The sequence below is a fragment of the Periplaneta americana genome, chromosome 12 (genome assembly GCF_040183065.1).
Source record: "Periplaneta americana isolate PAMFEO1 chromosome 12, P.americana_PAMFEO1_priV1, whole genome shotgun sequence".
In the NCBI taxonomy this organism is placed as follows: domain Eukaryota; kingdom Metazoa; phylum Arthropoda; class Insecta; order Blattodea; family Blattidae; genus Periplaneta; species Periplaneta americana.
The window spans coordinates 68,391,502-68,406,324 of NC_091128.1; the positions used below are offsets into that span (position 1 = coordinate 68,391,502).

General features: G+C 32.2%; 1 protein-coding gene across 5 annotated transcripts in view; it reads left to right on the forward strand.

The window, feature by feature from the left end:
• Window positions 1-14,823, forward strand: part of LOC138710529 (transmembrane protein 268) — a 92,146-nt gene that overhangs the window by 20,107 nt on the left and 57,216 nt on the right. For 4 of the 5 annotated variants that reach the window (XM_069841495.1, XM_069841494.1, XM_069841491.1 and 1 more), the window contains exons 5-6: window positions 167-313; window positions 857-1,027. In XM_069841495.1, coding sequence (XP_069697596.1) covers window positions 167-313; window positions 857-1,027 — 318 coding nt within the window. Of the gene's footprint in view, window positions 1-166; window positions 314-856; window positions 1,028-4,181; window positions 7,452-14,823 lie in introns of those variants that run through there. The other variant, XM_069841493.1, reaches the window with a different exon arrangement.

The following is a 14,823-nucleotide window of genomic DNA, read 5'->3' on the forward strand; positions in this document are numbered from 1 at the left end:
AATTTTTCCTGCAGTTTTCGAGTGATTTGAATTGTATGACACTGGGAATAAATAAGTTATTGTTATGTCTCATTATGTTAAATGGTAATGTTGCAAATCTTAAATATGAGTACATAGCACTACTTCCCTTCATTTGCAAAATGCTCGCAATTTTGTATGCTTTCAGCTGAATCACAATCTGGAACGATGTATGGCCCAAGTAAACAAACACTTATTACGCCATAAGATCATCTTGGGTTTGGATGATAGGGGAAAACTGTCATGCCACAAAGTGAATCTTTGCTTCATCTACTTCGACACTGTGGATTGTATTGTAAGTTTGTTGGGTTCATTCTGTACGAGTGTTATTATAGAGTTTAATTCACAATATATGTTACACATCAGTATAAGATTGGGAGAAGGTTATCTGATTTGTGCAGATTGACTTGTACATTAATAGATGCTGTTCTGTAGTATTTTTATTATATCTCTGAAATTAATTAGCTTTTACTTGTAAGATTTGGTGATGATCTCTTCTGTCAGGAATCAACTGACTGATCCTGTTGTAGTAAAATGTTGTGTGTGTTTTTTTTTTTAAGTAAATTATTAGTTAGCTTAGCATTAGACATTGTCTGCTGAGCTTATATTTATGCTTTGCATGATAGGGTAGTACCTATTGGGAATGAAAGTAAAAGGATTTCTTATTTAATAATTTATGTGTAACACACACAACTTTGAAATAAGTCTCTATTGGAAACTGTAAGAAGCCTCTTTTAAAATTTTAGTTCTCATTAGACTTAATTACAGCAAACAAACATCATTTGTTCATCTTAAAGCAAAGTAGTATTAATGAATTCTGTTTTATTTTGGTGGGAAGAAAAAACTTCAAGAGGTGATAGAACGTGAAGAACGTGAGGGTCGACCTGTGAATCGGGAGGAGACATCTGAAGAAAGACGACAGAGGCAGCAGTTCCAGCAACGAATGGACATTGAGGATAGGGATATCATAATACAAGGCAGCAACACTACACGCTTATCTCGTAAGCAGGTGAGAGTTCACACTCATTATTTCATTTGAAATATAGTGGGAAATCAGCAAAGAAGCATTATGGCATAGGACTAGTAGACACCTCATGGAATGACAATGATTGGAAATTTACCCTGTAATATTTTTGTCCATTGGATATCTTACTGATACTAGACTTCATATACATATATATTGATTAATTTAACCCTTAAAAGTCCTGAAACACTAAATAAGGGTTATTAATGTCATTGGTTCACTGAACAGACTTCTAACTTAAGGGTCTGATTTTGGTCCTCTAAGAAGTTAACAGTACATTAGTAAGTTGTAAATAAGCTACCACCTTTCGAAAATAAAAAGAAAAACTTCGATTCTTTGTATTTCATGGTTAGCTAGGAAACAAATTGGCAATTGAGCATAATTGATAAAATAAATTACAGTCTATTGTCTTTGTACATGTACAGTATAAGGAAATTGTATATTTATGGAAACAAATTTTACATTATTTATTAGCTTGTTAATATAGGTGGTTAACTACAGTAGACAATGGGAACATCTAATGGTGAAACTTATAACTACCTGCTCCAAGACTGTCTGCCATTTTTCACGACTATGCTCCAGGATTATTCAGGTCTGATCTGATAGAAATGTATGACAATATTGATTTTTTATGTTGGGTTAATTGGTGCAGATTATTAAAGGGTATGTTTATGGCCAGTTCACATTCGGTTGTATATTTATGGTGGTGTCATCTTAATGAAATGATAGCTAACAGCCCGTAAATTGTCACTTAAGTAAAGCTGTACAATTTATTCGCTTTAAAGATTCGTTACCTAATGATAGATTAACTTGTTAATTTTTCTGAGGTTTGAGTCCTGTGCATCTTTTTTTGAGACTGGTTACCAAAGGGACAAGTGTGTTACGGAGAAGTGGTTCTTGTCATGTTGCTGTTGTTTATAATTCTGTATATAGTATTTTGAAGGAATTCCTCTTAGGTTCTAAGGTCTTACTATCATGTACAGGATGATTCCTAAGTTATACTGGCACTTACACCTCATTCACTATGCATGATTAACATAAATGACGTGAATGGTAAAAACCATTTCATTGTATGCGACCATTTAGAGAAACTGTATTCATGTAGACACAATCATATTGACTTATAAGTAGAAGCATAATAACTAAGTACTTGAAAAGAAATTAGTTAATTATAAGAAAGGAGTGATGGAAGTTCGAATTGAAGCATGAGATAAACCTATTGTCATAATTTTCAGCATATTGAATTGTTATATGGAATTGGTCACTGATTGCATGAACGAAATGGTCGTGGAAATTTTATTAATTGTCGTTTTTATTGGATGATGTACTGGTAGATTTCTTTTGGATCGCTAATGTTCTCATAATTTTGAGTATCCAGTCATGCTTCCAAGTCACACAGCCAGGCCTATACTTCGGGGATTTACAGCTATCACAGTAATTTATTATTAAAGAGTAGAATCATAGCTTTCAGTGAGTTCTTTGACTGTTTGCAGCTGGAATGATGATTTTATCTTATGCAAAATGTCTCCCAAAAATGTGCTACAAGTGTGCAAGTCATGACGACTAAAAGTGTTATTTTTGTTTTAAGTTGAATTAAATATTATTAGTCATTTTGAGGCAGCTTAATAAATTTTGGAAGGGACCAACATAGGTCAGACAGTAGTGCATTTGCCTATTGGTCTGGAGCCGCACTCAGATGTGGGTTCGATTCCCACTTGAGCTGATTATCTGGTTGGGCTTTCTCAAAGGTTTTCACTAACTGCAAGGAGAATGTCGGTGTCACCTCACCAAATACTGTACCATCTCGCTATCACCAATTCCATTGATGATAAATAACCTAATTGTTGATAGAGACTCGTTAAAAATAGCTGATTTAAAAATATCCTAGCATAGAAAATTGCATGCACAGCTATTAGAACAATCATCAATAATAAAAAAAAAAAAACATCGATAATTTTATTATCACTGTCTAGAAATTATTAAAGTAGTTAAAACTCATGGTGACGTTATAGTGGAAATGTAGCATTTACTTTCAGTATGGATAAGTGAATAACAGGCTAAAGTAAATTGACCCTCTTCATCTTTCTGTTAACATTCTGTGCATGTAGCATCTGTCTTCCAAATTATTGTAAGTAAAATAGCTACAGCTGTGATAATTTTTAGTCATCTTTATTGCACGTTAGTTTCATTGCCTGCAGTTACTGTAATGTAAATCTTTTATTTGGGTACAAGTAAATTTCTGTATATGACGACGGCATTCTTTAGCATTCTGTATGCCCACTGGTCTCGTTATGTAAACATGTAAGAGTATGTCAGCTGTTACATTTCATTGTTAAAGTCTCTAAGCAAACTTGGCATTCCATCGAAATATGTGATTTAGTATTTATTGAGGAACAAGTAATAATGAACCATTATAATCTGTGCTGAAACCGTTTTACCACAAATTTGGTTTGCGGCAAAATATTAATTTTTATTCTATTTATTCTATTGTATTTTTGGTCCAGGAAAAATACTTGTCATTTACGAAAACACTCATCTTTTATTCACTAATTTATAGTGTATCATAACTCACTGTAGGATAGCCTTCATTGAATTTTACATTATTTATTAAGTTTTTCTGTTAAAGTCCTTTAAGAAATGTAATGAATTGAATAATTATTTTATTAAATTAAACATTGTGATAGTATTAAACAATGATATATTTTATAATAATTTTGTTGAAGTTGTACCTAAAAGAAAGATGTTTTTAAATGATTAATTTGTTATCACTTCGTTAACTGTTACAGTTTTGTGGAACAAATTAGCCTGCCAATCGAAGTTCCATTGTAGTAGTATTGATATCAGTATTCCACGTAAAAATTAAACATTTCTGGCATCATTTTATCTATATCAAATCATGCGAATTATTTAGGAAATCATCAAATTCTTCCTTTTGTAAGACTGTGTAAATTGGGTTCTATATAATCTATATTATTTATTAACTTTAGTTTAATCATACTTCAACTTACTGTTAATTTTAAAATTCTTAAAAGTGTGAACAGTCAATTCCAGGCCTTTGAATTCACAGTTAATACATTAGTATTGTTACAAGTGGCTTTTCTTTCACTGTAATCCGTATAAATTCCATGTTGGGTCATAGGCAAGAGGAGAGCAGTTACTGACTCGTTACATTCAACGCTGGTCTAAGGACTTTCTTCGTCGTCGTCTGGATTGGACTGTGGATGAGGAGGGTGGCAACCCCATGGATCCACGCCATCTTGTTTCAGCTCTTTGTCCTTGTCAGTACATAGAAGAGTACTTAAAAAACAAGCCTCGATCAGATCACCGTGCCTTCTGTCCTTGCTGTGCCTCGTGGCTTGTTGAGCGTGGAATTGATTAAACATCACATACCTCTTTATTCGTTTCCCTTGAAGGCATTCCAACTTTGTTATACTAATGTGTCCATTCCACTTCTATAATTATAATGCCTTGAATTTTGTTATTTCTAGGCTGCACATGATATATTTTGCACCAGATTTGCTATACATATTTAACATGTGACTTTAGTTTGGATGTAGTCCTTATGACTAGTCTTTCATGGTTATTCAAACTCGTGCATTTGTTGAGAATTTCAGCATCTTGAGAGTAGTGAATGGAATATACACGTTGTCATAAAATTGTAATGACAAACTTATAGGACGTATTTGGCTGTAAAAACTGGTTAAAAATTATGGAAAGAAATAGTGTCCTAATTCTTATCATTTTCGAGATATCCTGGAACAAGATATGTGCCAAGTTATGATTTGGGCAGTCCAGGCTTTGAGCAAGAGAGGTGAGAAAACAATAGCTGAGGTAGGATGTCATTTTCCAATGAAATGGAAGTGAAAGTATCAATCAGTGGTAAACCCTGTGAAATAGACAATATCAGATACTGTGAATCTCAGGTTGTGCATTATGATAAATGAAGTTGACCACTATTTGGCTATTCTTCTTCTTCGTCTTCTTCTTCTTCCCTCCTGCCTCCATACTTCGAAAATGATGAGTCCTAGAACATTACTTCTTTTTCTTTCAACATTTTTGACTTCGTGTTTTCAAGCACTTCAAGCTTGTTAGTGGAATTTTGTGACAACCTTTATATTCGTCACTTAATTTAATAAACCATGTGTAATTATTTTACTAGAGGAGTTAATATGGTAGAATAAGTCCACTTAATATTCTAAACAATTTTTACTAGCTAAAAACAGGTGTACATGTATAAGGGCGATTCAAATGAAACCTGGCTGACATTAATAACTTTGAACACAGATAGCCTTGAATATTAAAATACACTGTAGCAGTTTACACACTGATCCCTTTGCAAGGTTGAATGATTGATCACAGTTTGAATAAAGGCTACTGGTTGTGCTTGGAAACATTGTTCGCATTTTTTCTGTACCTGGCCATCCAAATTATTTTTTTGTCCATTTAATGCCTTCTTCAGAGCTGTGATGATAAGTTCTTCTGACAGAATTTTCCATTTCGTTACACCTTTTATGCTAGAATTTTTCTCTCAATATTAACTCCAGCCTGGTGGAGTTTTGTGGAGATATATTAATAACTTATTTCATTGAACATAATGCGTTGGAACCAATCAAAATCTCATTAGAATAATGATGTTAGAGCTAATAGTGTGCTTATCCAGTCTGATAAATTTATTATATTGGTTTATTGGATTAAATATTGAAAACAAACTTATTGTCTTTCATTTATTACTTTATTATGCAATATTTTATATTTTTAGTTAAAATATTGGTTATAAATAATTTTTTGTGCCATTAACTCTAGCACACAGATAGTAAAATTATATAAAGATAAAATCAGTGTTATAGGTAAATACTTCGAAATTAATTTAATTGTTCTGCTTTGTCAAAGATAATATATTGTTGACGTTATAAATGTTGTTACATATTCGCAAACTATAAATCTTTTCCCTGAACGTTAGGCAAAATATTCAATATTTTCCCTTTTCCATGGAAACATTGACAAAAATTCCCTTAAAAAATAGGGAAGTTCATCTTATCATCACTACTTCTTTCTGTGGTCCAAAACCATGAAAATCAGACTGCAACATATCTGGCCTATTAGGAGGATATTGATGCATCTCCTGTAACAAGTTTTGAATTAAGTTTGTCATGATATGAGTGATATGTAATTCTATGTTATTATGAAGGAGAATTATGTCCTAGATGATGAGACCTGGGAATTTGTTTTTGTTTATGTGGTCCACGCATATTCTTCACTGTTTCATAGTATTTGTTAACATTGTTTGTGTGACTATGTTCCAAGATACCAATGAGGCAGACCTCCATGATGGTCGAAAAACATGGCGCATTTCAAGTCGTCTGCTATTGTTTGCTTCTTGAATATTTTGAATGTGTCAGCACTTGCCAACACACTTTGATTCTGGCCCAAAATTATCTCTCAGTATCTCATCATTATTCATAGTACTTTCGACCTTTTCATATTCTTCACCGTTGACTTCCCCAGGCTACGATCCCCACACACACCAATACGTCACTGATGTATCTCTGCTAGTTGAATCCCCCTCTACAGCAAGAAAATGGTTTACTGCATGATGTTACTCCTGGAGCGCTTTCAGGAGTTCAAGATATGTCTTTATTGCTAATAGACAATTGATCATAGGAACTAAGTAGTATTTCTGAAATACATATGTTCACATTGATGTATTGCACTTACAGTATGTGTAGATTACATCATCACCAAGGACTGTAATCCTGTCCTGGTTTCATTTGACTCGCCCTCATACATTCAATTATATGAAGTAGTTTGAATATAAGTAGCAATGAAATATAGTTTAGTATAGTTCATAATCTATTACATTTGTCATATTTTTCAAAATGGGGAGCACAATCAAACATAAAATAATATAAATATAACAAATCTAACACCGTATGCTTAAGTTTTGCCATGGTCTTCAAGACATATCTTTATGGATTCTAGAGTTCATATTCAAAATATTTTTACGTTCACTTGTTTGTACTGTAATTTATTCTTATTTCCTTAATCTTTGCCTGGAATTATAGTTACAGCAATTGTAACATGGGCTACTAACTACTCTGACATAAAGGTACAGATGCAAACAACATGTAAACCTGTATCATTTAAGCAACAAAACTACACATTGCTGTGGGAATGAATTATCTCATTGCTTCTTTGCAAATATCACTTCACTTAATTCAAGATTATGACGAGAGAACGGGGAATAGAACGTACAAGGAGGAAGTTGTCAGCTGATCTGTTTGGAAATTTGTTTGGTGAAACTACATCGAAAATAAAAGGACATATGTCTCAGCTTTCTTGTCCACAGGTTCTAGTTTCCCAGTAAAAAAAGAATAAAATTAGATATTTAATACACTTGAGTCTTTTGCATGTCCTACTGTATGCCCTGCCATAATCGCAGCAGGTCACACTGATCCTGATTTTATTTTTAATTTACCATAATAGATATTGTTTTGAGGGTGATATGTGAGGCATAACCACACATAATGTTGGCATGTGTTAGGACAATCAAGTGATTCAGAATTTAAGTCTGGTCTTGATACAGTTCTTTGTGAGTGTTTAACTTTTTGACTCCTAATGTCAACTTCAGTCTACAGTAAATATAGTATTGAAAAAAAAAAAAAACGAAAATCAATTTAAGTAGCCACTGCATGCATACTTTAAAATGGGATATTACGACATTTAAATCGTATGTATCACAGAGATATTTAAATTCCAGCGTCAAAAGGTTAATGTTAATGAAAGTTTTTGCTTGTTTTAGCTATTAAAAGTAAAGCAAGTGACAACTATGGTACTAGATTATTTGCTGGATCTGTACTTTGAGTACAATATATGCCAGTAAGGCTGATATTGTATTACTGAAACTTTGCAGTAAGAAGATATTACTGCTGTTATGTCTTGAATTTAACAACACAATATTACTTTCATTTTGTAATAATTCATTAATTGTAATTCGTTCGTACTACTAGTTGAAATATGTTTACTAATACAAATAGTTAGAAAATTAATAATGTAGACATTTTATTTTGTTTAACTACCAGACCAGAAGTAGTGAATTATTTGATCAACTGATGTTAAAAGTTTAATATCCATACTATTAAATAATAAATTATAATTATGTTCTCAAATAGAGAATGACCCTGAGGATTCAGAAATATCAGACAATTTAAAAAATATACAAAAATAAAATTTATGAAATAGTGAACTTGGCAAAATTTATCAGATCAGAAATAGTGAATCCTTATTTGATTAACTAATGTTAAAAGTTTAATATCCATACTATTAAATAATAAATTATAATTATGTTGTCAAATAGAGAATGACTCTGGGGACTCAGAAATAATAATTTTTAAAAATATAAAGAAATAAAACTTATAAAATAGTGAACTTGACTTAATTTTTACACTTTGGTATGACCCATGAAAAACATTTTACATAATTATATAATTGACAGATACGAATTAACTATTAAAATATAAGTCATACTGTAGGTACAATTTTCAATGAGTACGTGAGAATTTTGAATGCAATTTGGTCAATCTCAAACATTGTAATTTTTAACGATTTTAGAGTACTGACAGTAAGTTTTGAAACTGAATCTCTAGCCACAAGTAATAATCCAGTAACTGTGCAGTTAGATAGAGGAATTTGAAACTTATGTGCAAGATATGGCAAACAAAGTTAATATATTGTCTTATTCTCTTGATCTACTAGGATAGCCTGCTGCATATTCCATACAAAACGGACAGTGGGCTCTAATATTAACAAATTTATTAGTATTTATTGTATAGTGAACAAATACCACCCAAACATCATATTGTTACAATTCAGTACTACAATGCTGGAGTTAGTAGACATCCATCTTATTTTGTATACATGATGTTGTATATAAGAAGATATTATGTGCAACAATGACATCATGATTTTTTAATTATTGTTTTGCCAAATCTAAGATATATATTAGCAAAAACACCAAGACACATGTCTCTTCATTTTTCAAATACTGTTACCCAAAAGTATTCCCAGGTCCTGGATTAAAGGAAATGTTATTGAAATATGTTTAAAATCCGAAAAATTGGCCTGAATATATTTTGTTTCAGAAGAACGAGGGCCTTTGAGAGAGGAAACTGGAACATATATCCTCTTTATTTTCAGTGTGCTTTCACCAAAAATATTTCTAAATAAATCAGTGACATGAATGTGACAACTTCTTGTTAATTCTTGCAAAGGAAAATACAATGGGAGTTGACAAGTACTACACTAATGCTGACAAGAGTTGTGCTTTGACAGTTTGTATGTGCAGGAGTTGGAAGATCATGTGGTGGTGTAGAAGCCAATAATTGCGTATCATTTTTACATGTGTGTATTATAGAATTGTCTTCGTATCACGATACTGGTTAAATATATTGTATCTTACGAATCTCATGTACTAGCTTCTGTTCTTTCTTCATCAAGATTATAACAATAAGTCGTATGTTTTACTGTTTTTATCAGATGTACTGTATGTGGACTGTGCATATAATACTTGAGGTTTGCATATAACGCCGTTAGTTCACGTAGCTGATTTGACTCCAATCATAGTGAACTGTCAGAGCTCTTCTCTTTTCAACTGTCCTTTAACATGTGTACTTCTTTTTTTTCAGAATACTCTATTAACATTTTTCTTATTCTTTGTAGATAATCCTGTGCTGTTTTGTAGTATGCTGTGTTGAACTATTAGAATAACAATAACCTATCTCTTTTTTACATTTGTTGGGATATAGTATTCTCTTGTATATACAAACTGAATACTTGGGCAGGCATTTTCATTGTGATATTGAAATCAAGCCCCCCTTATTTATAAACACACATCCACTACTGAAAAATGCTTACTTCTCAGAATGTAAACTTATGTAAAGGATTTAATATACAGAATATCTCAGCTCCAATGGGATCATATGTTATAGATTGTAGAAGAGTCAAATTTGAGTCTTTTGAGATAGTGAACATATCATCAGAAGGCAGTTTGTGGTCCCAAATGTACAATTGAAGCATACTGTAATAAATATATGAAACATTTCCACACACTGTTAGAGGAAACCATTTTATGGGAAATTGTACAGATGCTAATTGAACATACTTCTGTCACATAAGCTAGCACCTCCTCAAAATATGATGTTCAAAATATTCTTCCACCATGACATCAATAAAAACAATAATACCATGGCATTACAACCTTCAAAGAGCCTTGGCCTCTGTGACAAGTTTCTTTCATTCTGGTTGATCCTTTGCCTTTATCCTCTACCTTCTAATATCCAGCTTCTTGATATCATCTTCTTCAGTATCATCCAGCCACTTCTTCCTGGGTTTTCCAACTTTCCCTCCTCCCCCCCCCACTTTAGCTTTTCTTTGTGGGTTTTATAGTGATATCTTCTCAATTCTGCCTGGCCAACGAAGTTGTACTCTTTAACTTCAGTGACCGAATCTGGTTGATCAAACATATCACATATCATTTTTTGCTTCCATCATTATGCCTCTCTGTCTGTGACAATTCTCTCCTCTGTAAATGCCTAACTATGAAGACAAATGTCTTTCAAATAGAGCGACTTATGCTGGGAAACTGTTGTCATTAAAATTGTTAAACTGATTCCGTATATGTATACCAAATGAATGTCTTCCAGTTCTACATTCTTGGAATCTTCCATTCCAACACTGTGAAACTGGTCTATTGTATAGACAATATACAGTCAAATATTGATATAATGAACACCATTTCAACAAATTTTTTAGTTTAACGAAAATATTTGTAATGCCCACCCATGTCTCCATAAGGCATAATGTTAAATAATGACATTTGTACGAACACCAATATATGAATATTTTGTTAGAACAAAAAAAAAAAGTTTCTTCATCAAAATATTACCCATTGTGCGAATTTATTTAGTATATTTTCACTTCAATTCCGTAAATGCAGATCAATTCGCGGGCTGTTTACCTGTACTCTCTGAACAGTATTTCCTTGCCTAGACCAGTAACTCATGTGTGTATCTGTATTGAGCTTTTGTGTTTTGCCCATTTGCTGAAGAAGATTCATTATTGTATTGCATGACTTCAATGTTATATTGCTATGTTACTTGTTCAGTTTAATGAAAATAATATAATTGTCCCTAGAATTTCTTTATATAGATATTTGATTGTAATAAGTATCACATGACTTCCAGTTAGTGCCACCATGTCTATTACCCATTCTTTTGATTCTACCCCAGACTCTTAGTGTTTAATTAGCTCCCTAAGATAACTGATCTTAAAGTACTTGTCTTGGAATTGACTACACCTGCATCATTTTGATGATGTTGAGCTGAGACACTCTGTTTATTTCAACGTTCATTAACTACAAAATAATTGTTTATAAAAAATAATTCGTTATTGTTATGAAACAAGTATTTTAATCATGTTATAAAAGTTGAAAGATTTTAAGCTTTTGGTGATGGAGTTGTGATGACATTTTTTAGTTTTGTGGTACTTTTTTTCAAAATTAAAATCCCCAGTGTGTTACTTGATGATTCTGTCTTCAGGGTTATATCATTTCAGATCTGTCAGGATTCATCCACTCACATATTGATTTAGTACATCTTGAATAATTACATCCAGTGCAGGCTTAATAGAAGTCACAGAAAATGTGAATTTACCGTATTTTTACTGACACAACCTTCATTTCATTTAACATATTGTGTATGTTTGAGGTTTTTTTTTAATTCACGATTGGAACTCCCAAAAACTTCATTAATCCATCTTAGAAAAGTGTTTTTGTAATGAATTTTCTTTGCGGAGTGGCTTACCATGGTGCCAGTCATAACTTCATAATTTGAATGCTTATAATTAACGTATTGTTAAGTGGTATAGTAGTGTGCAAATTAATTGAAGCAAACGTAAAATTAAAACGTTATCTTCCTTACATTTATTGAATTTAATTTCTGTGTAATAAGATCTGCATTAGCCAAAAGGAGTTCCCCCCCCTCCCCCCACACTGACCTTAATGTAACAAGATTGTTCTTTTTTTCGTTTGTTTTCTCTCTGTCTGTCGAGATTGTTGCCCATAGATTCTCATTCAGGTTGAAATCTGGTGAGTTTATTGCCAATATCCTAAATTCATTTTGATTGAGAAAGATGGTTAATTTCGGGAATTTTGCAAGATCTTGCTGAAAGATCTAGTTCTACTTAAAAATTCTTCTTCCATTGTTGGTAGCACTATTTCTACTTAAAAATTCTTCTTCCATTGTTGGTAGCATCTCTCCTGACAGTCTTAACATATTTGCAGCCATTCATTGTCCCTTCAACCTACTCTGTGCCAGTGAATGTTTCATAGTTTGCTGACTCACTAATCAACCTGTTCATTTTATCCTTAGAACATAATGTTACTGTTATCATTGTCATCATCTAAAAATTATCTTCCTCTACTTCCTGTAGTCTTCAACTTAAATGAGGCTGATGTTTGATAATCCTTCCTATATACTCAGGTCATTTCTCTTCATATTTCCTTGATCAGTATTAGTATTGGTGTTTTTTAATTTGCAATTTTGGAGCTTTCCAGTGAATAAATTTCCACATTGGCTGCTTTACGAATTTTTATGCAAGACCACTAGCAAGCTAGAACACATGCATCATGGTCAATCTTTCGCTTCTCCGTGATAAGCATTATTTTCATATTTGTAACTTCTAACCACATTGGGGAGAATTGAACCATGATTATTGTTAAGTGGCGCTGTTCATAAATACTTTAATTAATATTTCTAATTGAAAAACTTAAAAAGTAACTTGAAATATTAGGGTAATTTATGAGCTCTTTCTTCTAGTGATATATTTTTGGTAAAATAAAACACATTTCAGCAGTATTACCAGAACATTTGACTAATAAGAAAATACAACTAGGTATAAATTTGAACTATTGGAAAAACTACATATTAAAGTAGAATAAAATAATTTACAACAAACTAAAGTGCTTTCTGATGGACAGATAAGGTAAAAGAGGAGTATACTTAACACGTTATCATATGACACAGCACAAGCAAGCAACAAAATAAATTTTGGTACAAAACAAAAACCATATATTTTTATTTAGTTAATTCACGCTTAGGCTCACAAAGTTCAGCAAAGCTGTCATTCCGGTAGACAAGAAGACTGATCAAAGCAATAGAAGGTTTATAAAAGAATTTACATTGAGTGGATATTCCTATGTGCTAGCTTACTAGTAGACGACGCTACAGACAAATTAGCACTGTTTATGAAATTACACAGTGGATATAGTGGAATATTCAGTACCACAGCAATCACAAATGCCATCTACGCCAACTATTCAAATTTCATTTTCTGCTACAATGGATGGTGTCTGATGCTGCGAAGTGAACAGGCTGTATGTATTCTAGTTTGATGGTGGCAAGCCTAAGTTTTGGTGATGGGATGTTTACCTCTCTGCCTCCAAGAAGAATGAAAAAATAATCCTGTTTCATTTAATTTGCACACCACTGTATTTTGAATCTTTCATTCCATATCATATGACTGTTGCAGACTACAGTCAAGTAATGAGTTGAACTAATACTCATTCCATACAAGAAGACTCTGCATATCAACATACATAACGCAAAATCCTTCCACATCCCAACTACTGATTATCCTATGTTGTGCTGAGGCTTGCATCAGCACATGTGGAGCAATTTCAGAAAATGTGATGTAATAGATCATTATTTTAAGATTATGTGCAACAGAGTTTCGAAATTTCCATAATTTTAATTTAATTTAAATTAAATTTTAATCACTTATTGGTTTTCATTAAGGTTAGATGGTGTTGAACATTCAGATTTTTTTTTTTGTTTGTAAATTTGATTCATAAAAAATTAAATAGAAAAATGCATATCTTACCAATAAAACAGATTACATATGAATAAAGATTTTTTTCTAATTTCATAGTCTAACATGTAATTGGATAATTGAGTAATGGGATTGTGTACCTATTTGTTTTTGTTATCATTTATGGTTTGGAATAAAATAAAAATATTGTTGAACTTTTTGAAATTTTTTTCTTAAGGCCATACATAAAAATTATATACTGACTGTATTTTTCAAGTGACATACAAGATAATATATATTTCCATAGAATATAGTTTTTAAATGTGTGGTAAAAAGTCATTGCATTATCTGAGAAATCAAATTGCTAGATTGAAAAATGTTATATGTAATGTCCAGGAAACTGCATTTAAAGGTACTACCTGACAGGTCAGATTAGCCTATAGCCCTTTAAAATATTTCGTTTTAGGCCACCTACAATTCGAATAATGAAATGAAACTTTGCACAAATATTTCTCACAGACCAAATGATTTTTTGGTAAAAAAAAAAAAAAAAAAAAACAGTGAAATTTGAAATATTTTCACGAGAACTCAGTAGCACATACCCTTAAATTAACAACATAACATAATGCCTCGAATGTATGCGGAATTTTTACAGAAATGTACTTGAATTATGAAGCTCCATGTCAGGTAACTGACTGTTACTAAAGCGTTTCCCATTAATGATGTTCAAGCCCTGAATTACTGGCAAGTGACTCAGTCATTATAATTTGCACTATTACTGTACATATGTCGCAGGACGTTAATTTCACGTGATTTAACACTCATAGCACCGACACCATGTTGTAATACAGCATAGAGGTAAATAGTAACAAAACTGATTGAGTGGTCATGGAGCCATAGATAAATTACCTTTTTTATGT